The sequence below is a fragment of the Panthera uncia genome, chromosome B1, assembly GCF_023721935.1.
Source record: "Panthera uncia isolate 11264 chromosome B1, Puncia_PCG_1.0, whole genome shotgun sequence".
Lineage (NCBI taxonomy): Eukaryota > Metazoa > Chordata > Mammalia > Carnivora > Felidae > Panthera > Panthera uncia.
Genome location: NC_064811.1, coordinates 6,320,313 through 6,346,583, shown reverse-complemented (window position 1 = coordinate 6,346,583; position 26,271 = coordinate 6,320,313). Strand labels below are relative to the sequence as shown.

The 26,271-nt window shown below is 52.9% G+C and overlaps 2 protein-coding genes across 2 annotated transcripts in view; both read right to left on the bottom strand.

Moving 5' to 3' along the window:
- OTOP1 (otopetrin 1) overlaps nt 1-5,709 on the bottom strand; it is a 35,477-nt gene extending 29,768 nt beyond the window's left edge. The window contains exon 1 of the mRNA XM_049630303.1: nt 5,313-5,709. Coding sequence (XP_049486260.1) covers nt 5,313-5,709 — 397 coding nt within the window. The remainder of the gene's footprint in view (nt 1-5,312) is intronic.
- A 12,751-nt stretch (nt 5,710-18,460) lies between these two features.
- Nucleotides 18,461-26,271, bottom strand: part of TMEM128 (transmembrane protein 128) — a 10,326-nt gene continuing 2,515 nt past the window's right edge. The window contains exons 3-5 of the mRNA XM_049630302.1: nt 23,025-23,183; nt 20,056-20,164; nt 18,461-18,641 (exon numbers count right to left, since the gene is read on the bottom strand). Of these exons, the coding sequence (XP_049486259.1) occupies nt 20,065-20,164; nt 23,025-23,183 (259 nt within the window). The 3' untranslated portion in view covers nt 18,461-18,641; nt 20,056-20,064. The remainder of the gene's footprint in view (nt 18,642-20,055; nt 20,165-23,024; nt 23,184-26,271) is intronic.

Genomic DNA, 26,271 nt, shown 5'->3' with positions numbered 1-26,271 from the left:
GAACTGTAGGCTCTTAGAGGTAGAAGTCCCCATAAAGTCAGTCTATATCCCCGTCTCATGCAAGAATGCTTCCAGTGCATTATGACTAGCGGCCAACTGGTCTCCCATCGGGACATGCCCAGGGCTGGGGGGCTCACCGTCTCTCAACGCACACCCTTCCATCACCAGCTGGGGCTCATATTAGAATGTTCTTCCCTATGCTGAACTGCAGTCAGCCTCCTAGAACTGTCATCCTCTTCCTTGGAGATTGTGTCATCATTCACTCACTCACTCATTCATTCATTCACCCATCCGTTCACTTGGCAATTCAGTAAATCCCAACTGGCACTTGCTACGTGCCAGGCACTGTGCCAGGAGCTCAGGCTATAACGGGGGGCACATGCAGACAGGGGCTCTGCCTCCAAGAGCCCACGATCTGGTGAGATCGACACACCGAATAACACAATCTCCTACTTGATTTGCGTCAAGAAGGAAATAGAGGACCCTATGAGACCAGACCACCTGGGGTCCACACCTGGTCTGAAGGTATCAGGAAAGGCTTCCCTAAAGAAGTAACTCTGCTTTCCAGGAGCTGAAGGATGGTCTGGGGCTGACGGGAGTGAGGTTGTCGCCTCCTCTCCCTTCTGGACTCGACACCCTTTCGTCCCTCCTGGGGCCACCCTTCTGCAGGTGCCCGTGTGATGGTCAGAGGGGGACAAGGCATTCCACGTGCAGTCTGACTTCCTTTCCAATGAACGCCAAACTGGCACCAGCCTTTTGGGCAGCCCCATTATCTTGCTGATGCTGAAATCCTGACATTATGTTTATAGTTTTTTATTAGACAAAAAAAAAATCTCATCCAAAAAATAATATGTAAGAAAATGCATGCAGTTAGGCAAGAGTCTGTCGTAGTGACCCCAGGCTGGGTCTTGGGGACCCACCGCTCTCCTTCCCAAGGGAATTGTTCAAACCCCCCACCCCCGACATGTTGTTCTGCTCCAGAAATTTGCCGGGTGTCACTGTCATGCTCAGTTTGCTATATTCTGTGTATTCTTTTATCATTTTAAAATGATTTTTAATGTTTTTTCCTAGACTCCAGCAAAAACAAAAGATCTTCTTCTGGGGATCCTTCCCTAAATCCCTAAACCCTCACCCCCGCCCCCAGCTGTCTTCTGCCTCCCTTCACACATCCCCTGCACCTACACACTATAATGCTGAATCATTTATTTCCTAAGACATTTCTCTTACGATGTGCCAGAGGCTCCTAAGCATTTTATATGTACTAACTCACTGAGTCTCATAATACGTGGTATCATCGTCCCCATTTTACAGATGAGGAAACTGAGGCAGAAGTAAAGCTACATGCCCAGAGAAGGGGCACGCTCTTAGCCTCTGCTGCCCCCTTGTTGTCCACAACCCTCTGTGCAGGGCCACGCCCGAAGGTCCCGCCCAGCCCCAGAGCCCAGCCAATTCTGGGAGCTCAGTCCAGGCCGTCGAACAAAACCAGACCAACAGTTCTGCCCAAGCACCACGAAAATTTCCAGGCTGTACACTTGGTTCCCTTCTCTGTTGCTCCCCACAAGTTCCTGGGAGCCTCGAGGAAGAAGACAGAAAGCAAACAGGAAGTAGACTTTTGCCTTCTCTGACACCTGTTAGTATCAGGCCATCTGCCCGGAAGCAAGGAGTCTGTCCCTCTTCACCTTCTCACTGTTAAGCATTCCCAGTGATGGGGAGCTCCATTGTTGCATCTCTGCGTTCTGTGCCTCCGCCCCTCCCCTGGTGGCCCCCCTCCGCTGCTCCCTGCCGCTGTCCCCCATGGCACCTGCCCCTCTTCTCGCACACACTGGGACCCGCTTACTCACAAGCGGGCACAGCCTGTTTCCCAAACCCATCACCACGTTCCTGACCTTTAACTCGACAGCCGGTACAGCCACCACCCCTGAGCTGGTCTGACATAAGCAGCTCACCTCTGCCCCTTCACTTCCAGGCCCTTAAGGGACGACGAGCACGGTGCTGGGAGCAGTCCATTTCCGGGGGCAGCATGCTGAACAGAGATGTAATGTATCATACACATGGGTGGGTCTCATTTTAAGAAAAAAAGTATTGGGGCGCCTGGGTGGCTCAGTCGGTTAAGCAGCCGACTTCGGCTCAGGTCATGATCTCGCGGTCCGTGAGTTCGAGCCCCATGTCAGGCTCTGTGCTGACAGCTCAGAGCCTGGAGCCTGTTTCGGATTCTGTGTCTCCTCTCTCTGACCCTCCCCCATTCATGCTCTGTCTCTCTCTGTCCCAAAAATAAATAAACGTTAAAAAAAAATCTGAAAAAAACAAGAAAAAAGTATTATGCAAAAATATGATCTTAGAAAAGGAGTACATTTGGGGATGATTACTCACAAGCATTACAAAAACGAGAATCGCTGGGACGTATAATCGAGACAATGCTTCTAACGTGCCTGCATTCTGAACTCACTCAATAAACACAACTTCATTTCTTATTGTCATTGTTCCCATAATTGTGTGTTGATGACGCTTCTCGGGACTTGAGACAGAACAGTAACAACAAAATCCTACCACTGGTAAGTAAACCACTACAGTCTTTTATGGAACTAGAAACAACTAGGATGTTAATTACATCGTAGTAATTAACAGCCTGAAACAGCTATTCACTGAGTGTGCATATCAATGTACCCACTGGGCTGGCACGAGATAGCCAGGCTGCTGTCATTCCTTCCAGAAAAAAACCAATCTCTTTACTTAGCAAACAGAGGAGCTGGATTAATAGCCCCTCATTTCTGCTAAATATTTTAATACATCAATATTATCTGTTCCAAAGGAAATTTTCACTTTCTCATGCTCAGTAGGTGAAGCAGAACGTTTTCTGCTCAAAGAAATGCCTCACAGCCCATACCAAGACCCAAAAACTTTCTCTGAAAACATCAGTGCCCCGAATTTCACAGGCTGGTTCTTTCTCAGAGCCCCGGATGTCTAGGACTGTCACAGAAGCCAGGGCAGAGCTGAGTCAAACCTGTCCTTCCAGCTATGATTCCAAGGAAAACCCCAGGGCTGGCTGGGGCTGATGCATCTCCCATGGCCTCCCCATGTTCTTTCGGGACAATTAGCCTCTTGCTTTTTGATGAACCGCAGCCCGTTCACAGGGATCACAGTGTTTTGCAAACTGCGTTCAGCTCTTCCCCGAGAAACAACTGGGAGTCTCATTTCAGTCATGAGGAAACAGGGACTCAGAAGGTGAAGGTAGCAGAGCTGGGACACGGAGCCAAGCCTTCCAGAACGACACCATGACCATTAACCACACTCCTCACTTGAATGGTTACAGTATCGTGTTTGTCTCAACAGCCGCCATTTATTGAACACCTGCTATGTGCTCTCTCTATATTTGCCACTACTGGGTGTCTAATAGACATCTGAAAAGTAACGTGTCCGTAAGAGGAAACGGTGTCACCCTCACCACTGTTCCTCCCTCTGTCTCCCTAATCTTGGGAAACGGCACCACCATTCAGCCACTGACTGAGATCACAAGGCTTCGAGTCTTTCTGGGAAGAGAGAGAGACAGGAGGGAGAGGGAAAGAGGAAGGGCAGGGGAGGGAACGGTGGTAGAAGGAAGGGGCAAGGAGGGAGGGAAGAGGAAGGGAAGAGGTGAGGGAGGGTCAAAGAAAGGAACCTTCCACCACAGGAAAGCCCAGGTGGAAAGCCTACGTGTGTAATCTCTTTTAGCCTGTGTAAATCAGTGTCCTCAAAATAACATTTCATTTCCATTTGTTTGTTTGTTTGATTCAGACACCGGAAAAGGCACGGGATTCCCCGCCATTCAGAGTCACAAAACCATGAGCCTCCCTCAAACAACCGTTTGCGGAACAGGAATTCGGGCCCAGCCTGGAACTGGGTCCATTTTTCCAAAGGCAGGATGAACTAGCCGCAGGCCCTGAGGCTACAAAGCCTGAAATCTCACCCGGTAAGGCGGCTCTTATCCAGCCAGCCCTAATACGAGGTGGAAACCGACACGGAGCAAAACAGGTGCACACAGAGAAAGCCACGGTGGCCAGTGGGAGTTGGGAGCAGTTCCCGGCAGGGCGGGCGGAGACGATGGCACTGGGGCCAGACCTCGGAAGGGAGGTGGGTGGGAAGGAGAGGGGAGGTGTGCTGGGCACGCAGCCTGAACCCAGCCAGCAGTCACTGGTCCCCCCAAGTGTGTGATTCCTGCTCCCCGCCTGCGGAAACGGGCAGGGTGGGCAGATTATGGAACGTGCCCAAGGTCACGCAAGGACAAGGAAAAGCCACGCTCTCTCGGGCAGATTTAAAGTCAGACCGGACGAGCGGTCACGTAGAGATGTGTGTGATGTGTGTGGTCCCCGCGCAGTGACACGTACCCGGCCTCTCCGGGGAAGGTTTCGCAGGGACTGTCTCCAAGGCGGACTCCCCACTGCCTCCTCCCTTTGACTGCACCCCATCGAGCTCCCTCTCAAGGGCCGAAGCTCCTGGAGGAGGGGAACCTTCCTATCTTGATGATGTTTCAGTCACCGCGGCCTGACTACCTGGCAAGTGTATTACCCTCCGCGGCCCCAATGCTTGGCCGCTTAGCCACGATTCCATTCGCCCCAGCTGCACACTCTTAGCGTCTCCTCCACGCCAGGCCCGGAGGTGGCTCTAGGACTAAGACGTGAGCCTCTCAGAGCTCCCCCAGGGTGGTGGGGGGGTGGGGGGTGGACAGAGATATCAAGAACAGGTCTCCCCAGGGCATGGTGAGGGGTGGGGGAGTGTGGTCAGACCACAAAGAGCAGGGGAAATCAGAAAAGCACCACCAGAGGGGACGGAGTGAGGCCTGAGCCCTGTTCTGCAAGGCAAGGCAGGCGGAAGGCACTGAGGGAGGCGGGAACAGAATATGCAAAGGCATGGAGACCTGAAACACCGTAATGGGAACTAAGAGCCTCTCGGGAGCCCAGAACCGAGGGCAAAGGAGGGGATAAAACCAGAGCGCACTGCGGGGGGCTGATCTCAGCAGGCCGTGAATGCCAGGACGGGGAGTGCGGCCTCCCTCTTGGCTGCAGGAATTTCAGCCGAGGAGAGACGTGAGCGGGCTCGTGTAGCTGCGGCTCTCAGGACGGGATGTGTGCCGAGAGCCTGACGGCAGAGAGAGAGGAGGCTGCTACAACAGCCCGGGCGTAACAAAGAAAAAGAGAGAAGGCAGGGAGGCGGGGAGAGCCCGAAACGCGGCGGGGGAAGACGGAGCAGAGGGAAGTCGGGGGAAAGGGCGCCGCCGAGCGGCTGGCGGGCGAGCCGGCGGGCTGCGCGCCGCACCTGCCGGCGGCCGGGAGACTCACCGCGGAGCCAGCGCGCGCCGGCGTGCGTGTCCTTGGGGCGGAGGAGGCGGCGGTGCGCGGCGCTGCGGCCCACGTACCACAGCATCCAGAGCAGCTGCAGCAGCATGAGCGCCGTGAGGACGCACAGCAGGTCGCTCTTGCCCACGCCCGAGGCGTGCACGGCCCAGGCCAGCAGGAGCAGCAGCCCCGCCGCGAACACGATCAGCCCGTACTGGCTGCTCAGCGCCTCGGCCAGCTTCTGCGGGACGCTGGCGCGGAGCGCGCCCCGCCGAGGGGCCGGGGACTCCCGCGGGGCCGCGAGCTGGGGCGAGGGGCCGGCCGCGGGCCCCGACGGCACCCTGTCCGGGGCGCTCCCGGCCGCCTGGGGAGAGGCAGGCGCCCCCTGGCCCCCGGGCATCACGGAGTGACCCGCCCGGAGTCTGGTTCCGGGAGCGGCTGCGGGCCCGGGGCCCCACCGGCTGTCCCCACCCCCGCCCTTGCCCTGACGCTCTCTGCCGACCAGTCCCCCTCTCCCGATCGCCCTGCGACACCTGCTCTCCTCGCTTCTTCCCCTCTGCCCTCCCTCGGTCAAGGTGCACAGCCCGGTCCGCTCGCCGCCGCCGCCCCCCACCCGCTGACCCCGGGCTGACCCCGGCTGCCTCTTCGCGCTCCTGAAAGCGCACTGCCCACCTCCCGGGACTCCCCAAAGCCCGGGGGCAGCCCTCCCGCCCACTCTTTGACCCACGCGGGCCGCTCCCCGCCCCTGACGCCCGGGACCCGGGCCAGCCCTCCCCCGACGTCCCCTCCCCGCGCCCGGCCCGCCCCCCCTCCGCTGTCCGCACCCCTGTCCGCTTCGTGGACGCCCGCCCACCCAGCCCTGCCCGGGAGTCACGGAAACCCTGGATGACGACAGGTGCCTCCTGGCTCCTGGGATTGCGGTGGGGGGCAAAGGGTCACCCTGAGTCAGCCGGACCGAGTAGGCGCAGGGGGCGTTGCTGGGGTCCGGCAGGGGTGTCCCACTGTGGGGACTGTCCCAGAGGAGCTGCGACGCCGACCGCAGAGGTCTAGGTGAGCCTCGAAATGTCCTTGTGAGTCTGTCTGTCCTTCACCCTGTGTATTTCTACCGCATGTTTTCTCTGTGTGAATCTCTCCCTGTGTCTGGCCGTCTGTCTTAGGGGTGTGTCTGGTTGGGACAAGGAGGCGAAGGTGTCTCAGCGCTCCTCCCTAGGTCTATGAATGGGGGAGGGGTGTGTTTTGTTTGTGTCTGTGTTTGTGCATCTGGTGTCCTTGTGTGTCTGCCAGATGCCCAGATGCCCAGGAGCTGCCTCCCAAGGAGAGAGATCACCTGTGCACCCCCTCCAAGGGAATGGAAAGCTGCTTCTGGAAGCAGAGGGGTGTTGGGGGCAGCTGCCTTGGGCCTTCCCGGAGCTACAGGTGCCCCCAGCCCGTCCCTCAGCACCCCAGCCCCTCTGAAGCTGACGGCGTCTGCCAGGGTGTCCCGTTCAGATGCCACCGAAGAGGAGAGTCCCCCACCCCCACCCCCGCCAGAGGTTTTTGCAAAAGAGCATCCTAGAGGCAGAGGTGGCTGAGAGCAGAGTGGGAGCAGGGAGTTGGTGAGGGAGCTGCTGGGGGGGGGGGCCTGCAGCCTGGAGGAGGAAAGGCCTCCTGCACGAGCCTCCTATGCTGTAATAGAGGGCTCCTCACCCAGGAGACCCCCTCTTCCCCTGGGTTTCACGCTCTCTGTTGCTCTCCTGAAATTAATTGTTGAACAAGCAGACCCACATTTTCATCTTGCAGTGGATCCACTGAATTACATAGCGGTTCTGACTGCCAGAGGGCCCTGAAGGGGCGGGGGGGCGGGGGGCGGGGGCTGGACCAGCAGGGAGTCAACCTGGGAGCCTTGTCTTGCCTTCATTTTTTTTTTTTCACTCATTCATTGGTGTGGCCAACACTTACTTCTCCAACGCTGAGTCATTTGCCAGGCTCTTCTGGGTACTGGAAACTTCAGCTATGAAAGACTGCCGTCAAGGAGCCGGCACCCTGGCAGGGACATGCTGAACAGACAAGTATGTGTCGGGAATGCACTGGGAGGCTAGAGAGCATCCGATGTGAGACTCGGCCCTGTCTTCTAATCATGGCCCGCAGTGGGGACTGAGCAAGCAGCCCCCGGGGAGCAGGGCTGCCCCGAGGGGAGGGTTGGGGGAGCCTTGAGTCTGCCAGGAAGGGTGAGATGTTCCTAGAGGAGGCACTGTTTGCTCCTCTTTTGGGAGGAAGACTGTGACTTTCAGCTGGGTTTCCCCAGACCCAGGCCAGGTGATGCTCGGTAAATAAACCGAGGGGTTAACGAAGGCACAAGTGGGGGGAAGTTGCATGAACAAGCAAGCCAGGTGTGGGTCTCACCGGACCCGCAGGGCACGGGGCACAATGCTGTGTCTCCCCGCGTCTGCTCCGTCCCCTTCCCTTGCTTTCTTTTCCTCCTTAGCTCACACCTGGAACGTGTGTACATCTGTGGCCCGTCTCTCCCGCCGTAACGAACGCTCTAGAAGGACATTGCCTATCTTGTCCATGGCTCTAGCTCCAGAGCATAGGACAGTGGTGACCAGCACACCCGAGGTGCTCAGTGAACACGTGTTGAATGCGTCCCCCCCTCCAGTGAAGCCCTAACTCCCCATCCCTGTTAATGCGACCTTATTTGGAAATGATCAAGTTGAGGTCATCAGGGTGGGCTCTGATCCAATACGGCCGTGTCCTTACAAAAAAGGGGAGACTGAAGACAGACACATATAGAGAGAAAGGTGATGTGAAGACACAGAGAGTGCCATCTACGAACCATGGAAGCCCTGAGACCGCCAGAAACACGGAGAGAGGCCTGGAACGGACATCTTGATCTTGAACTCCTAGTCTCGAGAATTTTGAGCCGATAGATCTGTGTCGTTGGTGGCCTTCGTTAGGGCAGCCCCAGGAAAGGAAGACACCCAGCTTATTCCTTCTGTGCTCCCCTGTGGGCGTGTCCAGCTCCCCATCCGTCCGTGCCCCACACTGTAGACTATTGTCAACTGTCTTTCCAATGCTGAGCGCCCTGAAGGCAAGAGAACTATGTCTGATTGGCTCTGCTCCCTAGCACCCAAGCTGTGTTTTTATCATACGTTGGAAAATGTGTAGTGAGCCCCTCCCAAGTGTCAGGTATAAGGCCAGGCCTGGGGACAACAAAATGAAGCCACAGTTTGTGTCAAATGCCATGGGAAACTGGGAGGGAGAGAAAGAGAGAGGGAGGGAGAGAGACCGCCTGGCAGATGGCAGGAACTCCACGAATGCCCCAGACTTCCGTAAAAATCACCTCTGCTTTTATTTCATTTTACAGTTTTACAGCACACATTAATTCATTGTCTCTTTCATGAATCAAGCTCAAGTCAGCATGGATTTGTAGGGACAGGCAATATCACGTGGCGGGGAAGGGGGGGCGGTGGGTGAGTTCTAAAGCCAGGCTTCGGGGTCCGATTCCTGGCTCCATCACTTACTGCTGTGACCCTGGACAAGTTACTGAGCCTCACTGCGCCTCAATTTCCTCATCTGTAAAACGGAGCTCTTCTTTTAGTATTTCTTGTAATGTTTATTTATTTTTAAGAGAGAGACAGAGCGTGTGCAGGGCAGGGGCAGAGAGAGAGGGAGACGCAGACTCCGAAGCAGGCTCCAGGTTCTGGGCTGTCAGCACAGAGCCCGACGTGGGGCTCGAACTCACGAACCGCGAGATCATGACCTGAGCCGAAGTCAGATGCAAACCGAGCCACCCAGGTTTCCCTAAAACGGAGCTCTTAATACTAACCATTCTCGCAGGTTTCTATGGGGACAAAGTAGCCTGATACATATGAAGTACGTGGGAATGTCCCACCAAATACAAAGTACCCGAGACACTTTGTTATTTACTGAGCACCTACTACATGCTGGGCACTGAGCTGAGGCTATGCTATAGAGGCAGCCAGCTGACCATCAAACATGGGCTCCCCTTCCACGGCGTAGAATCGTCACCGGGAAGTGGCTGTCCAGCCAGGGACTCTCCCCTTGCACCTAGGTGGAGCCAGGCGACCAGGTTCTGGTCGGGGGAGTGGAGGCAGAAGTGATGGCATCGATACCCCGAGCGCCCCCGCGAACTCCGTGCTGAAGACGGCAGAGTGCGTCAGCCTGAGCCCTCCTCCCCACCCCGTGAGTGGCAAAGCAGAGTTTCCCCGCTGAAGCTGGGCCCCCGTGAGTGAGAAGAAAACTTCTACCGTGCTAAGCCGCTACACAGTTTACCTGTTAGAGCAGTCGTGCTGCCCTTCCTCACTGAGAACTCAAGGACACATAACACGCAATCCCCATCTGAAAGTCAAGTGGGACTCCCTTCTCTGGGCCACCTCGATTCCTTTTAATGAGCAATGAAGTGTAAGTTTCTGGACACAAAAGAGAGAGACTGAAGTCGGTCTCCTTTACTCTCTACTCAAAACGATGCTGAAGATTGACAGATTTACCCATCTTTCTGCCTCCTGCTGATGTATAAGTGTTTCAAAGATCTGAGCCATACAGAACTCTCGATTTCTTTTTTTATTTTTTATTTTTTAATGTTTATGTATTTATTTAGAGAGAGAGAGAGAGAGTCAGGGGAGGAGCAGAGAGAGGGAGAGAGAGAGAGAGAGAGACAGAGAGAGAGAGAGAGACAGAGAGAATCCCAAGCAGCCTCCACGCTATCAGCACAGAGCCTGATGCAGGGCTTGAACTCACGAACTGTGAGATCATGACCTGAGCCAAAATCAAGAGCTGGAAGCTTAACCAACTGGGGGGCTTAAAACAACACAAATTTCTTGTCTGGCGGGTCTGGAGCCTGGAGGTTGGAAATCAAGGTGTAGACAGGGACTCGCTCCCTTTGAGGGATCTAGGAGAGGGTCCCTCCTCGCCTCTTCCAGCTTCTAGTGGCTGGTCCTAATCTTTGGTGCCCCTTAGCTTCCAGTTGCATAATAGAATCCCTGTCCCTGTCATTGTCACATGGTCATCTTTCCTCTGTCTCTGTCCATCTCCTCTTTGTATAAGGACACTAGTCATATTGGATTAAGGGCCCACGCTCCTCCAGCATGACCTCATCTTAACTTGCATTGTAATTACATCTGCAAATAAGGTCACAGGCACAGGGACCATGGGAGGGACTTCAGCATATCTTTGGGAAAGGGGGCACAATTCAGCCCGTGACACAGCCCGTGACAGGCAGCCTATTAAAGCATTATTATTTGATTTATATAACTAGAAAACCTCTAGATAAGGTAAACAGAGATCTATCCTGAATCATTACAAGACTCTCATTCAATTCCCAAACCTGAGCCAGTTCACAGACCCAGAGTCCTTGAAGGAAGAGGGGGCGGGTCTCCTTGACAAAAGCCTTGCAACATTGCCATAAATATCCTGGGAATAGGGGCGCCTGGGTGGCTCAGTGAGTTGAGCGTCTGACTTTGGTTCCGGTCCTGATCTCGCGGTCTGTGAGTTCGAGCCCCTCTCTGACCCTCCCCCACTCGCTCTCTCAAAAATAAATATTAAAAAATTAAAAAAATATATATATATATCCTGGGAATTTTCCTCTAAGCCTTCCCCAAAAGGACATACAGTGTCATAGCATGGTGACAGTTCACTCGGGAAAGGTCACTCCTGCGTCATTTTTTTTTTTTTTTTTACTTTTCCTTTTGAAATAACGTCAGATTTGCAGAAGAGTTGTGAAGATGGTTTACGTTTCACCCAACTTGCCTCACCTCCTCCTACCCCTCATACACCACGGTATCTTTGTCAAAACTAAGAAATTAACATTGATACGAATGCAGTAGCTAAACTACAGTCTTTACTTGGATTTAACTACTTTTTCCACTCTTTTTTTTTTCTATGCAGATCCTTTGGGAAACACTAGAATGGACTCTGAATGGATGTTAAGCCCTGAGCATTGGTGAAGTCATCAGACGCAGTGCGGTGTGAGGGGCGCCTGGGTGGCTCAGCCGGTTGAGCGTCTGACTTCGGTTCCGGTCCTGATCTCGCGGTTCGTGAGTTCGAGCCCCGCGGCGGGCTCCGTGCTGACAGCTCGGAGCCCAGAGCCTGCTTCGGATTCTGTGCCTCCCTCTCTCTCTGCCCCTCCCCCGCTCGTGCTCTGTCTCTCTTTCTCTCTCTCAAAATAAGTACATTAAAAAAATTTTTTTAAATAAATGTTAAAAAAAAAAAAAAAAAGGAGAAGCAGCAGCAGTGTGGTGTGGAACTCCTTGACCATATAAATGCCAGCAGAAGCATCATGGGAAGGAAAAGGCAAACTCCTCTTCAGAGTATGTGTCTCATCCAGGGAGGACAAGTCCCCCCACTCCCTTCATGATGGAAGGGGTCTGATAGAATCGAACGTCCACCAGGCCGGTGTCCCCAGGGAAAGGTTCCACATCAGCAGCACGGGGGGGGGGGGGGTCTCTGCCGTTCACAGTGCTTCCAGCAAACTTAATCGCTTATCCAACTTGCTGGCGTGTGGCAACCATTTTTGTTGTGCTCATGGGTCTGTGGGTCAGGATCTACAGAGGACACGGCGGGCATTGCTTTTCGTCTCAGGTCTACAATGTCCAGGGCCTCAGCAGGAAAGATGAGAACGGCTGGGGCATGACTCAATGGCCAGGGCTTGGAATCTCTGCAGATTTCTTCATTCACATTCTGGTGCCCCAGTGACCCAAAGCCTGGGCTCAGCTGGGTTCCCACACGTGCCCTCTTTCTGCAGCTTGAACCTCCCACAGCCTTCCATCTGAGCCTCGAGAAGGGGCCTCCCAGGAGGGAACATCTGGACAGCAAGCATCCCAGGAGACCCAGCAGAAGCTGAGTGGTCTCTACGACTTAGCCTTAGAAGCCACACTAAGGCGTCATTTCTGGCATATTCTGTCGGTGAAGGCGGTCATGAGCCCATCCAGGTTCAAGGGAAGGGAGAAGTGGCAAAAATTCAGAGCCCCTTCTCAAGTCATTCCAGAAGGTTCTGCACGCAGCATATGTCAACCGGGTCAGCCTTGGGGAAGGACTTCTACGTTGCTGAGCGTGTGCACAGCCCTCCATCTTGCACCTTGTACGTGGGCCCGTGGAGGAAACACTGGGTGGCTAGGCAGAGGCTGACAGACACCAACAGAACATGCTCTCTTACCCCCTCCCCTGCAGGCGTTGCCCCTGGTGAACACTCACGTGACTCATTTTTCACACTCTGAATCCGTGCTGACGGGCCCCTCCACATATTATTCCCCAAACCTCCTTGTCAATAAGTTTCCAATTCTTCTCTTTGCAAGTCACTGACCATCCAGCCACGCTGGGAGTCTGTTAGCAACCATCCACGAGTTCATGTCGATTTGTACCCTGGCCATCTCTCAATCCGGCCAAAGTGGCCAAGCAAATGTACCCCTCAACATTCAGCCCACTGGGAAGATCTTCCTTCACAGCCTTTCCTTCAGGGTCACCTTTGGGTAGGGCTGTAAGGCTGCAGCCGTCTACGCGGGGGGACAGCATATCGTGATGGCTGGTGCCGTCATATCATGCAGAACCACCTGGAAACTAAGCTGGAGCTTTTTCTCCGCCACTCATGAGAAACTCCCCAAGGGACTGCAGGTGTAGATTAACGGAGACAGTGCAGGGGCGCCTGGGTGGCTCAGTCGGTTGAGCATCTGACTTCGGCTCAGGTCATGACCTCACATTTCGTGAGTTCGAGCCCCGAATTGGACTCACTGCTGTTGTCAGCACAGAGCCCACTTTGGATCCTCTGCCCCCCCCCCACCTCTGCCCCCCGCCTCTGCTTGTGCACTCTCTCAAAAATAATTTTAAAAAATTAAAAAAAAAATTTTTATGTTTATTCATTTTTGAAAGACAGAAACAGAGCACAAGCGGGCGTGGGCAGAGAGAGAGGGCGACACAGGATCCCAAGCAGGCTCCAGGCTCTGAGCTGTCACCACAGAGCCCGACGCAGGGCTCGAAGTCACGAACCGCGAGATCATGACCTGAGCCGAAGTCGCTCGCTCAACTGACTGAGCCACCCAGGCGCCCCACATTAAAAAAAAAAAAATTTTTTTTAAAAAGGAGACAGTATGTAGCAAAAATCGATCTCAAAGGCCCCTGAGCCACCTGTACATGCAACCGACTAATGGCTTCCAGTTCACGTTCAAGCTTATATACCATTTCTACTCAGCAATGCATCACTGTGGGGCATGCCCAGCCTTGCTCTTGGTGGATCAGATGACATCCAGTTCATGCCATAGGTAGGTGTCCATTTCTCAAGACCTGGTCGTTCCCTGTCAGGCCCTGACTCTGGTGGATGAAATTTCCCAGACTGAGAAGTCACCCGGCTCGGATACTTTGCCCCCAATTAAGTCCTGAGCCTGATCCTTCCCTGAGTCTACCCTGTAGCTCAAGGAGGTAAAGATTTAAATGCAGCCGCAGAGATGACCTCTCATTCTTTGCAAACTGTTCTTGCGGAAACACCTCCAGCTCAGACAGAAGGGGAAGACAGTGCAAAATGAAGAACCCTCAGGAGCTCAGACCTTTTCTGGGCAGGAAGCAGGCTGAGAAAGCTGGATTCTAAACTGTTTTCTTCCAGAAAAGAATGACACGGAGGGCGAATAGAGCCCAGAGGGTAGAGCCTGACACCTTGTCAGAGTCCTAGGAGGCAGCACTGGTCCCTAAGCAAGAGAGGGGGACCCGCGCCCAGCTGGATTTCTGTGGACCAGCGACTGTGTGCCTCGTTCCCCACTTTTTGAATGTTACTGCGCGTACTTGCGCCTGCCTCACCACTGTATGTTCGGTGTGCGTTCGACAGGTAACTCGCCTGTGAGGGTGATCAGCTCGAGGCCCCCGCACCGCTCTTGATTCAGATGATGAGATCCTGGAGCTCAAGCCTGTGTCTGATGCTGGAACAGGATGGGGCTTCCAGGATTGGGACTTTCGCGTGTGGGAGGAACACAGAGAATTTGTGGCCAGAGACTGTGGTGGTTTTAACACCCGGCTCACACGTTCCTTGACCCTCCTCCTTTAGGATGAGGGGAAGGTATGTCCCCTTGAATCTGGGGTCTGTAACTACTTGGACAGTTTCTGAGCCCATGCTCTAAGTGGGGGCTTCCTGTCTCTGGGACACAGCGGTGGGCAGAGCGATGCCCCCAAAGGGGTCCACACCCTGCTCCCGGGAAGCTACCAACAACGCTGCGTTGCGCGGCAAGAGGAACACTGACGGCGGATTAAGGACTTTAAAATAGGGAGAGCACCTGGGGTTGCCCAGGTGAGCCTGGCGTGATCACACGGGCCCCCCGAAAGCGGAAGCGGAAGGCAGAAGAGCGGATCTGGGCAATATGACAATGACGAGGAGGCAGGACAGGCGCGGCTTTGAGAGGAGGAAGAGCGCCACGAGGCAAGAAATGCAGGTGCCTCTAGAAGCTGGGAACGGCCCTCGCTGACAGCCAGCTCGGCATGGGGAGCTCCGTCCTCGGACCGTAAGGAATTGAATTCTGCTGCCCGCCTGACAGCACAGGAAATGGACTCCCCTCCTGGAGCCTCCAGAAAGGACCACAGCCCTGCCCACACCCGTGAGCCCCACCGCAGACCTCAAACTACGGAACTGCGAGATAATCCACGTCTGTTGTTTTAGCTGCTGTCTGTGGCAGCTCGTTACAGCAGCTACCGACACCGACACAAAAGCTTTGGACCTGAGCGACTCTGCGGGGAGGAAACCCAAACTGCCCACCCCTCCCCCCCCCGACCCCCGGGGGAGACCCTGTGCGGAGAGAAATCAGCAGCCAGCACCACCTCGCCAGCCCAGAGGGAACCGCCTTGGAAGGGGACCACCAGCCTGCCGGCTGGGTCACCCCATGTGGGGAGGAAACAGGTTGTTCCTGCAAATTCCTGTCCAAATTTCAGACACACGAACAAGACCACGGTGGCGGTGGTTTTAAGCCTAAACGTGTCTTGTGATTTGTTACGCGGATGAGGGGAACACACGCACGTGGGGGTGAGGCCAGGAGGTGAGACGTGGCCCGGGAGTGCCAGGCCTTTTGTGCTGGCCACGGTGACAGGGATGAAGGGATTATGAGAAGAGTCCGGGTGGCCCTGATGGTGTTCAGGTGAGTGCCGGGGGACAGCGGGGGAGCAGTGGCTGAGTTGGGGGTCACTCCTGCCACTGGAGGTGTGTAGGCTGGGGGGCACCCAGCTCCTGAGGTCCTCTTTGACTCCTCTTTACTGTAAACATAAGGCAACGTTCTAACACTCTTTTGCAAAAGTGTGACCTAATACAACTTTTTCAGAAAGGAGCACGACTGGAGAGCGTGGGCAGAGAGAGCTCTTTGGTGGAGTTTTGCTATTGGGGCGGGGTGGGGGGCAAAGAAAACGGTCAGTAAGTGGAGAGGCATGAGGGACCCCGACTTGGGGGGGGGTGTGTTCGAAGATGGGAAACGTGGCAATATATCTGTGTGCACGTGGGAAGGATGCATCTCAGGGCACGACGAATACGCCCAAAGCGAGGTTCTGAAAGGTTTGCAAAAGCTGCGGTTAACAGTAAAATTCAGGCGCTCACACTGCTTTAGAAATAAAGCAGCCGTACGTCCCACTTCTGCCCAAATGGGGAAATCATGGTCCTCGGCTTGGGGGCTGAATCTGGCACTCGGGTGAGGAGGGTTTGCGGCCGCCACCAACTGCCCCACCTTCCCTCGGCCCAGAACCCTGCAACGCCTGCCCCTTTGGACTCAGTCCTCAGTGCATGCAAAATACTCCTGCTGCTGATTCCTTTAGTTTTTATGAATCCCATGGGCCTAGAATCCACCGGACTCTTTCCCACCTCGAGGAATACTGTGCTTGAATCGGTCTTTCAAGAGAAAAATGTTTTTAAGTGGAGGCATTTATCTGGACTGGGACTGCAGAGGGCACCTAATAACTTCTGTCACCTGGCCCCAGCCTGTCCCCCCACACTAGCCCACCTGCAGAGACTTCGCAACTTTCCCTAGTCCCTTCCAGTGCCTGGCTGCTGCTGAAGAGAGCTTTTAAGGGTGCATACGACCAAAGAGCCCCGACACAGCCAGGGTCTTAAATCCTTTTAGTCTCTTAAAAAGACCACTGTCACCCGAGCTGGGTCCCAGACATAGACTGGGGGGTTGGGGGGAGTCCCAGTCTGGTTTTTATCCTAGTGAGCGAAGTTAGATCCCTTGATCTCTCTGTTCCCTGCCAATTCGAAGACTCCAGCTTCTGCAGAGAGATCTCTCCCCAGATTGACTGCAACAGGGGAGTTCTCGACCCGGGCCGCATGCAGGAATCGCCTGGAGAACTCTTCCTGTGGAACAGCTCTGCTCCCCAACCACACCACCACCTCTGAGCAACGGGCCTGGGCATCCGGGGTGCAAGCAGGTAGGAGACTTGGGCTTGAGGCTTGGGATGGCCAAAGTCAGGTACAGCTTTAAGAGCACGAACCTGCCTCTACCCTATCGTTGGCCGTCGGGGTGGGGACTTACAAGTGCTCACTTAGTCTTGACTCTGAAGTGTGGTGCTCCTCCCACAGGACGGCCTGATACCGTTTGTACTTATTTAGCAGTTACAGTAACAGGGACAGACCCTAAATAACACATGTGGCAGTTATTTGACAGAAACAGGGACCGCACATGATCCTGTTTCAAAAAACTTATTGAAAGGTCTCTTTGCAAGTAACAGCGTAATCTTACCGTCTTCTTGGCCACAGCGTCAGCGTTTGGCTCTCTGGGTTCTGACAAACCAGTGTCCAGGAATGCACAGCCTTAGCTTTCTATCCAAATGGAACTATGCTCTGCAATAAAAGATGGGGTGGGGGGGGATGGGGTGTCTGGGTGGCTCAGTTGGTTAAGCACCAGACTCCAGCTCAGGTCATGATCTCAGGTCTCATCTTGTCTTGTCTCATGTGAATTTGAGCCCCACGTCAGGCTCTGTGCTGACAGCTCGGAGCCTGGAGCCTGCTTCAGATTCTGTGTCTCCCTCTCTCCCTGTTCATCCCCTGCTCGCTCGCTCGCTCTCCAAAATAAATAAACATTAAAAAAAATTAAAATGGAGGGCACCTGGGTGGTTCAGTGGGTTAAGCGTCTGACTTCGGCTCAGGTCATGATCTCACGGTTTGTGGGTTCAAGCCCCGCGTCGGGCTCTGTGCCGACAGCTCAGAGCCTGGAGCCTGCTTCAGATTCTGTGTCTCCCTCTCTCTCTGACCCTCCCCCGTTCATGCTCTGTCTCTCTCTGTCTCAAAAACTAAATAAGTATTAAAAAATAATAATAATAAAAAAATAAATTAAAAAAAAAATTTAAGATGGGATGGCGGGGGGCCTGACCTTGCTCCTCACTTGTGAGGAAGCCCTCACGTGTGGGTACACAGGCTGGGCTTGATTCTGCCCGCTGGTCACGCCTGCCTCGTCCCATCCCTGATCCTGGATCTACGTGGTCTTTCTTTCTCTCTCCATTACCATGAATGGAGTGAGCACCTACGTGTACCAGGCACTGTGGCGGGTGTTTTGTAAACATTAGCCCACATCTTCCACCGAAGTCCCCTTTGTCAGGGAGATGATAATCAACACCACAAAGCCCGTGTTGGTGAGGTTTAAGGTGAATGTGGTTGCATTTGAAAGCGTCTGTCTTCCTGAGGTCTCCGAAGAGCAGAGTAGACTTACACCCTTAACGCAAAGTGCTATCAGCTGAAACCAAAGGTCCCAAAGTCTGCAGTAACAAAACCCACAGGAAAGTTATAAAAATATTTTATTTAAATGTTAAGGAAAAAGTACGTGTACTTAAAAATGAGTAAAAGTGCCCACGTTGAACAAATGCTAGAAACCCAGTAAGTTACACATGATAAAATCTAAAGTGGCAGGAACACATAAAATGCTTTCAAGTGGTCCTGTCACCTAACAAACCCCTGCAATTGCAGAAGCTGGGTTAAAGGCACATGACATGATCATTCCCACATATACACACCCAGTGATCGCATACGATCAAAGGGCGAACAACTCTGCAATTTGGGGAGGACACCATGTGCCTATAATGAAACTCTGCTTAAATGTTCACACCAACACTTTCTCCAACGATTCATCAGACTGACACCACAAACTAATTATTTCTATTTTGAACAGAACATTTCTATTCTGAGTGCGAAAAATTCAGTAATCACTTGAGTGTGAGGACAGACAAACGAAATCGAATTTATTCTGATTTCAACCAGACTGCAACGTTATAGTTTTTCCGAGGAAACCACTCACTTCCTAGATACGAGGACACGTTGTAGCACTTGTTACACCTGCGATGCTGCCAGCTGGCTGGGTGCTGAATCGTTCGCGTCGAAGTGACACGCTCTTACACCTGAAAGAAAGCCAGCCTTTATATTCTGAGTGAGACAGTCTGTCTTTTAAGCAGCTGGATTTCCTGTTTAAAAAGCACAGTTCAGGGGCGCCTGGGTGGCTCAGTCGGTTAAGCGGCCGACTTCGGCTCAGGTCGTGATCTCGCGGTCCGTGAGTTCGAGCCCCGTGTCGGGCTCTGTGGTGACAGCTCAGGGCCTGGAGCCTGTTTCGGATTCTGTGTCTCCCTCTGTCTCTGACCCTCCCCTGTTCATGCTCTCTCTCCCTCTCTCTGTCTCAAAAATAAATAAATGTTAAAAAAAAAATTAAAAAAAAAAAAAGCACAGTTCAGTCCACATGCCTGTAACACTCTCTGGCTCTCCATTACCAAAAACAAACTCACGTCAAGGGTCGAAAGCTCCTGAACGTGCGTAAAAACTGAAAACTGAACGGCAGAAAACGTAACGGTATCAGGGCGGAGGGGAAAAGGAGGACACGGGGTCAGATGAGGCTCCGTCCTGCGGCGACACGTGCTGACCCGGACAAAGGGAGAGACGCCAGATGGCCCCGGACAGCACAGTGTGCACAGGGGACTCTCCACCTCTGTGGGGCCACACACCTGCTAGTGACCACCTGCAGCCTGGCAGCGATGGGATTCTGTCCGTGTCTCCCTTATTTGGGTACAGTGACTCCCCTCAGAACTCCAAAGGGAGCACAGGCTGTTAGCTGAAATGCACCCCAATCCTTTACTTAGTATGTTAACGTCCACTTCTCTGGGCCTGTTTTCATGCCCATAAACTGACACATGAAGAAGTTTTCCTCCCAGCTCCGAAGTCAGTTGCGTAAAGAGAGGGCCTATCTTGGCTTTTTCACCGTGTCCCTAAGCACGCAGAGGGAGTGCTCTCATGCATATTTATTTGATAAAGGAGTCGTCTGGTACTCGACAGACAGACCCCGCCGTGTAAGGCAGCAGGCCCAGGGAGGCAGTCGTCCGTGGGGAGCAAGAGATTCTGTAAGTAACACGGAAGGAAAAGGCTGATGGGTCGTCCGTCAGATTTTTAGGAGGCAGCCAGAACAGCTCGAGTGGGTAAAAGTGCCCGTTCTTCCTACGTTCCTGCTCCCTAACAGCAACCTAGCCAGTCGTCTGGTGTGTATCAGGTGATGGAAGCTGACCTGGGTGGAAAGTGACCTACTGTGGGAGCTTATCTACACCGTAAGGTGTAAATACGACATCTCTGAAGGGCGGAGTGCCTTACCCAGAAAATAGTCATGGAGAACTAAATTATCCAGAAGGGAAGAGGTCTCGGTCCCTTTCATCTCAGAGTTGAAGGAAGGCACAGTCGGTGAGTAGTCCGTCACTGCTGTGCCACCTGGAAACGGTCACCGAAGACACTGGTCCAGTGAGTTCAGTGTTAGAAAGGCCGTTCCAGGACTCTTACCTCTGGACATCACCCAAGGAGTGAGATCAGCATCACAACGCCCATAAACTGAGTGAACAACACCAGCGGGGTGAGGAAGGACCACACGTGCCACAGGGCAACGTTGAAGCTGAAAAGGATAAGACACACGCGGTTGGCCGCTCCAGCTGTAATCTACGCACGTACCCCGAGATCCCACTTTGAACTCCGTTTGGGAAAGTTCTCTTAGCCAGCAACTGTGTGTGTATGTCATGTTTCCCAGAGATGTGGTTTGGCCAGCACTGGAAATATCACAAACTCTTCAGAGAGCACTTGGGACCGAACCACTGAAGGTCCTCCCCTGAGAGCTGGCCCAACAGGATCCCAAGTCTCTCAAAGTCAGTGTCTGTGGCGGCACATCGACGACAATGGCTACAGCCTGCTTCCACGACCCGCACACTGTCAAACCATCAGAGTAAAGACACAGTTTCAAATAACTTTTTTGTTAGAAACAGGATGAAAAACGTAATGACGTATAAGTTGCTATTAAATCTCCCTTTGAGAAAAACACTGCTCCTGTCGCCAAGGTAAGAATAAGACAGCTTCTCAGTGCAAATGATCTTTATGGACTGAATTTGTAAGAGCAGAAGTTAATTAAATAGTTACTGGTTTCACTATGTAATAGTTTTTTAAACGGAATTTTAAACAACGGAACTTTTTAAATCCTACTGTTCTAAAAAAATAACCTTTCCGGGGCGATCTCACTCTTAGGATGTAAAACAGCACACCCGTGTACCCACATCACCGAAGGGTCAGTAATAACCACAACACAAGGTGATACATGTCAATGCCCTCCAATTTCAATGACAGAAAATTAATCATAAAAAACATTCAATTAAACGGAATAGGCACAAAATATATGGTTTTTCCAAAATCCCAATTCAATTGACATAGAGAAAGGAAAAAAGCTAGAGGAATATATACAACATATAAAGAACAGTTGTTCTCTCTGGCTGCAGGATCATGGGGATTTATTTCCTTTGTGTTTTTCTGTAATTAACAGATTATTCTTCAGTGAGCAAGTGTGCTTTCATACACATTAAAAAAAAAAATCAGTGTTTTTTCATCGACTACCTATTAAGAAGAAGGATACGGATTGTGGCATTTTCCTGGTAGCAAAGCAGTAAGAACAACTGTAAGTCTAGCCACCAAAGGAGGGTAGGTTCAATAAACCCAGGTTATGTCCGTGTGATGATAATGTGTACAATTAAAAATAATGAGGCTTATCCAGGGGCGCCCGGCTGGCTCAGTCGGTAGAGCATGTGACTCTTAATCTTAGGGTCCTAGGTTCAAGCCCCGTATTGGGCATGGAACCTACTTAAAAATAAAATAAAATAAAAATAAAGAGGCGCATTTTTTTGTACCAATATGGACGAATTACCAATGATACGGCTCCGTTACAAAAAAAATGGACAATCACTTTGGGGAAAAAAAAAAATTTCAGCTGTTTACTGCAATTGGAGATATGTATAACCTATAAGCCAGCAATTTCACCTCTAGAGACATGTATACACACGTGTGCACACATACCTCCACCAGACACGCGTGCACATGCGCATGAGACTCACACACAAGAATGTTAAGAGCATCATGAACAACAGCACCAAACTGGAAACGATCCAGATGCGATCAACAGTAGAAGCGATGAACGCATTCAGTGATGGGACGAAATGCTAACCAGAAATGAGCGGCTGTGATACACGGCTCGGGTCTAACGGGAGATGGGGTGAGGCAGGATGAGACCGACACACTCGGCAGGAAGAAAAGCGAGGCTTCGCACACACTCTGTACAGCACCGTCTAAACTACAACCCCGCTCGTGGGACACGTTTTCTTTCACAGTGAAGACAGCAGCTTTCTGTTTGTTCTGAAGTTTCGAGTGTGAGAATGATAAACAGGTACCAGACATAGCACTGCATGTGAACAGCCAAACGTACAAGAATACGGAATACCTGAATCCATTTCTACGAAGTCAAAAAAATAGACAAAACAAAAACGGTACTTAAGAGATGCCAAAGAAAGCAAGCCCCACACGGGTCGGGACAGTGTCTGTCCATGGGCAGGAAGGAAAGCGCCCTGGCTGGGGCGGGGGGCGGGGGGCGGGGGGCGGGCGGAAAGGGATCACGGGGCTGGTTCGGTTCTCTTTCCTGACCTGGGTGAGGGTTCGCCAGTGCAGTGGTTAACTCATTCAGCTGGACAACTCAAGTTGTCTCCACTTTCCATATTACATTTCCCAATCAGCACGATGTAATTAATGAATTAATTTTTTAATTTACAGCCAAGTTAGCATATTGCGCCATAACGATTTCAGGAGCAGATTCCAGTGATTCATCCCCTACGTATCACACCCAGTGCTCACCCCCACCAGTGTCCTCCCTAATGCTCCTTACTTATCCATTTAGCCCATCCCCCCACCCACAACCCCTCCAGCAACCCTCAGTTTATTCTCTGTATTTAAGAGTCTCTTATACTTGTCCCCCTCGCTTCACAATGCAAATGATTTCAAAAGCAAAACGCAGAATATATACAGATAGCACGTCAACATTTGTGTTTTAAACAGCTAAATGCGCGGGACACCTGGGCGGCTCCGTCGGTTAAGCGTCCGACTTCGGCTCAGGTCATGAGCTCACGGTTCGTGGGTTCGAGCCCCGCATCGGGCTCTGTGCTGACAGCTTGGAGCCTGGAGCCTGGAGCCTGCTTTGGGTTCTGTCTCCCTCTCCCGCTTCCCCTCCCCCACTCACGTTCTGTCTCTGCAAAATGAATAAACCTTAAAAAAAATTAAAAAACCATAGCTAAATACGTAAAGAACGATCCTACTAGAAAGGGCCTCTGAGACTAGCAATGACAGGAGGCCATTTTCCCGTTTCTCCTTTTCTGTAAGCTTCGTGCCCCGTACATCGGCACCTGATCACAACACACTTTATTCCCCTGGTTGCTGCAAAGTTAACTCACCAGACGCCGGCCGCAATAAAAGCGGCAGTTGTCACGGGTATCAAGGCTGGATACTTGACGTCGTAATCTTCAATCCCGCGGCACCACTCCAGATAGAGGATGCAGTAACACGCAAGCGACAGGCTGATCAGCAGGAGGGCGCCGCCAGCCACGAACCAGCTGCAGAGACCAAACAACACAAGGGTTGCCAGCAGACTTAGCGCCTCAGCGCGCGTCTGAAAAAAGGTTTTCACCGACAGCCTAAAAATCGATTGCTACGCAGATCAACTGGGCGAGGGGCCCAGAGGGGCCCACGGCTCCCCAACCCCCACTTTCAGATGGCCTCTGTCGGGCGGGAGATGGGGTGACACAGGAGGGGGCCGGCAGGTGCAGCAGGAAGAAAGTGAGGCTCGAACAGCCGTGCACTCCCCACGCTCCACAAACCACCACCCGAAGCACAAGTCCGCTCGTGGCGCCGCGTCTCCTCTCACGACACGGCAGCTTTCTGTCTCTTTCTGAAGTTTCGAGCGGGAGAGTAAGAAACGGGTGCCATGAACTCCTCTAAGGTAAGGAGGCTTTCTGGGAGGACTGAAAATCAGACTGAAGGTGGTTACCTCAAACTGCCTCTCGGAACAGATTTCTGAGTGAGACACCCATTTCTAGAATATTCCCAATCTCCCTCCAAGGGGCAGTGTCTTTTTCCTCACTTGGAATTCTACCCCAGCGCTGACTCAGTGTGGGTGAGGCGGCCTCCTTGGCCCCTGCTGGTTGTGGGAGGAGGCCAGATTTGGGGAACGAAGCCCTCTTCCTGTCTCCCAACGTCTCCATTCTCTTTCGCTTCTTCATGGGGAGAAGACGGGGGTTCCATGCAGACGAGAGAGGGGTCATGGGGGTCTGGAACAGTCACAGTCACACAGGCACTGAGTACACTTCCAGCCATGGCAAGCTTCCAGGTTCCTTTAAGGCACCGAATGACACTACAGTGCTGGGATCAGTTATGAGAGGCGGGATAGCTCAGTGGTTGGAGCGTGGCCTTCCAAATCTGCCTGTCTGGGTTTGAAGCTCAGCCCCAGCACGACTAGCTTTGTGGCTCTGAGCAAGTTACTTAACCTCAGGGTGTTCTGGAAACGTTACTAGGACCTCACAGAACAGCTGCGAAAATCACATAGCACTCTGAAAAGTGCTGCCCCATAGCGAGCAGCATTATTCCGCTGGTGTGATCGATGGAAAAAATACCTCCACGTTCCTCCTTCGGGGTCTGCAGAGGCCTCTCTTCTGCTACAGTGTCATTCTCAACAGGGGCGATACTGCCCCCAAAGGGAAGAAATCCTCCTCCTCTTTCTGTATGCACAGAGAAACTCCCGCAGGACATTACGGGGTGGGTAGGAATGAAACGTCTCACGGAGGCTCCTCGGGAGGTGGCAACAAAGGTTGAGGAACACTGTGCCAGAGTCACGGTGACCTCCTTGATCGGTCAGGATCCTTCCGTCTGTTCCAGGTTTTAACTCCACCTGGAACGCTGGTGCGGCTACTGCGTCCAGACATGGCAGAGGACAGAAGCAGCTGGAAAACCCGCCTGAACCAAAACGCGACTGCAAGTCAGAGGCCCTCCACCCTGGCATCGGAGTCCCTCGGCAAGGTTGCCAAGGGAAGCCATCTTGCCCCCGGTTTCCCAAATTCTGACTCGGTGGGTAACGAGGAAGAGCCTGGGTATCTGGGCTTGTGATTTCCGTTGTAGTTTTAACCAGCAACTCGGCTCACACACACGACCAGGATTTTCTTAAAAACTGTGATTTCCAACCCATCACCCATCACGCTTCGCTTTGTTAACATAGACCTGTGTCTCCTATCTCTGAACATCGTCTTGCAGCCTTGCGTAGATTGGAAGAACCCTAATGCCTCGAGCTTCCGAACTTGGGGGCTAACGGCAGGGCAAGAGATGAGGAATCACTTCAGGTAGATTTGTAAGGCGGCAGAAGGCAGCCCGCAACCCCTCTTGGGTACGGCCCTCGTCCGACGGCCGCTCAGACTCCCCACTGCTTACCGAGGCCCTTGGCAAGAATATAGTGCCACTCAAAATCCTCAGCCTTTGAGTATCCGTTCAGGTCTTTTGTCTCTAAGGTGATACTTTTCTGAGGCCAGGCCGGTGACTTCTGTGTCCTTCTCCTGCCCCACAGCCCCGGCTCTGCTACGGGACAGCGCGGGCTCCTGGGCAGCCCAGTGACTACGGCAGGTGCCCCCAACACCTTAGAGGTGTAACCAACCGTCCCTTAGCTCAGCATTTCCTTCAACTAGAGAGAATACTTAAAATAAGGAGACAAAGAGGGAAATCCTCCTCTCTCTCCTAAAACCTCCAAAAGGCCTGCCTCCCGAGGCTGGGCTGACTAGGTGCTCCTTCTAGGTGTCCCACGGCATCCTGGGCATATGCTTATAGCGCGCACATGACCCATTCACCTGTCTTGGCCTGAAAGGGGCTACCGGGGGGCTGGAAGTGTGCTTCCTTGATCACTGTCACCACAGCCAAACACATCTCAGGCTCTCGTGTCGTATCTGAATAACAAAGAGGCCGCTGCTCCCGGCAGTGTGCAAAACAACTACTCATCCTCTTTTCCCAGCCCAGGATCTACACCGACTGAGAGACACATAGGAGTTAGGCCGATGACGTCAACTGTCAGCTCTGTTACTGACGGAGCTGCAGGAAGATGGCTTTGGTGACCAGACGTGCCACCAGGTTCCAAGTTGACATGAAAACCTAGAGACCCTCTCGGGTTGGGGCTGCCCCCAGAAATGACGGCACAGAAAGACAGACCAGAATCTGGGCTTCCCACAGACAGCTGGCTCCCAAGAGAAAGGAGGTGCCTTCGACACGTGGCTGGTTCTTCATCCCAAACTCGGTCAGGGAAGGGGCAAGCAGGGTAAAGGGCAGGAAGACAGGAGTGTTTAAGGAAAGTTCTAGCTCCTGGCATTAAGGCAAGAGACGAATAGGCTTTTATGGAACAACTGAAATAAGTCCCATATGCCTCCTTTCTCCTGAATGCATGCTCTGTGCACCTCCCGGCTCTCCCTCCCGCAGTCAGCATCCGAAGGCCTCTGAGGAGAAACTGTGCGTCACCCCCATGATGACACGGGATCAAACGGTCCTATCCGCACCTCTCTAGCCCTGCTGGTCCCCGTGCTCGCATCCTGTGCAAACCACCGCTCCCAGTGCCAGCTCAAAGCTCACCAACGTCTCTCCCTCTTGGCTCTGCTGTGTGGGGGCCTCGATTGT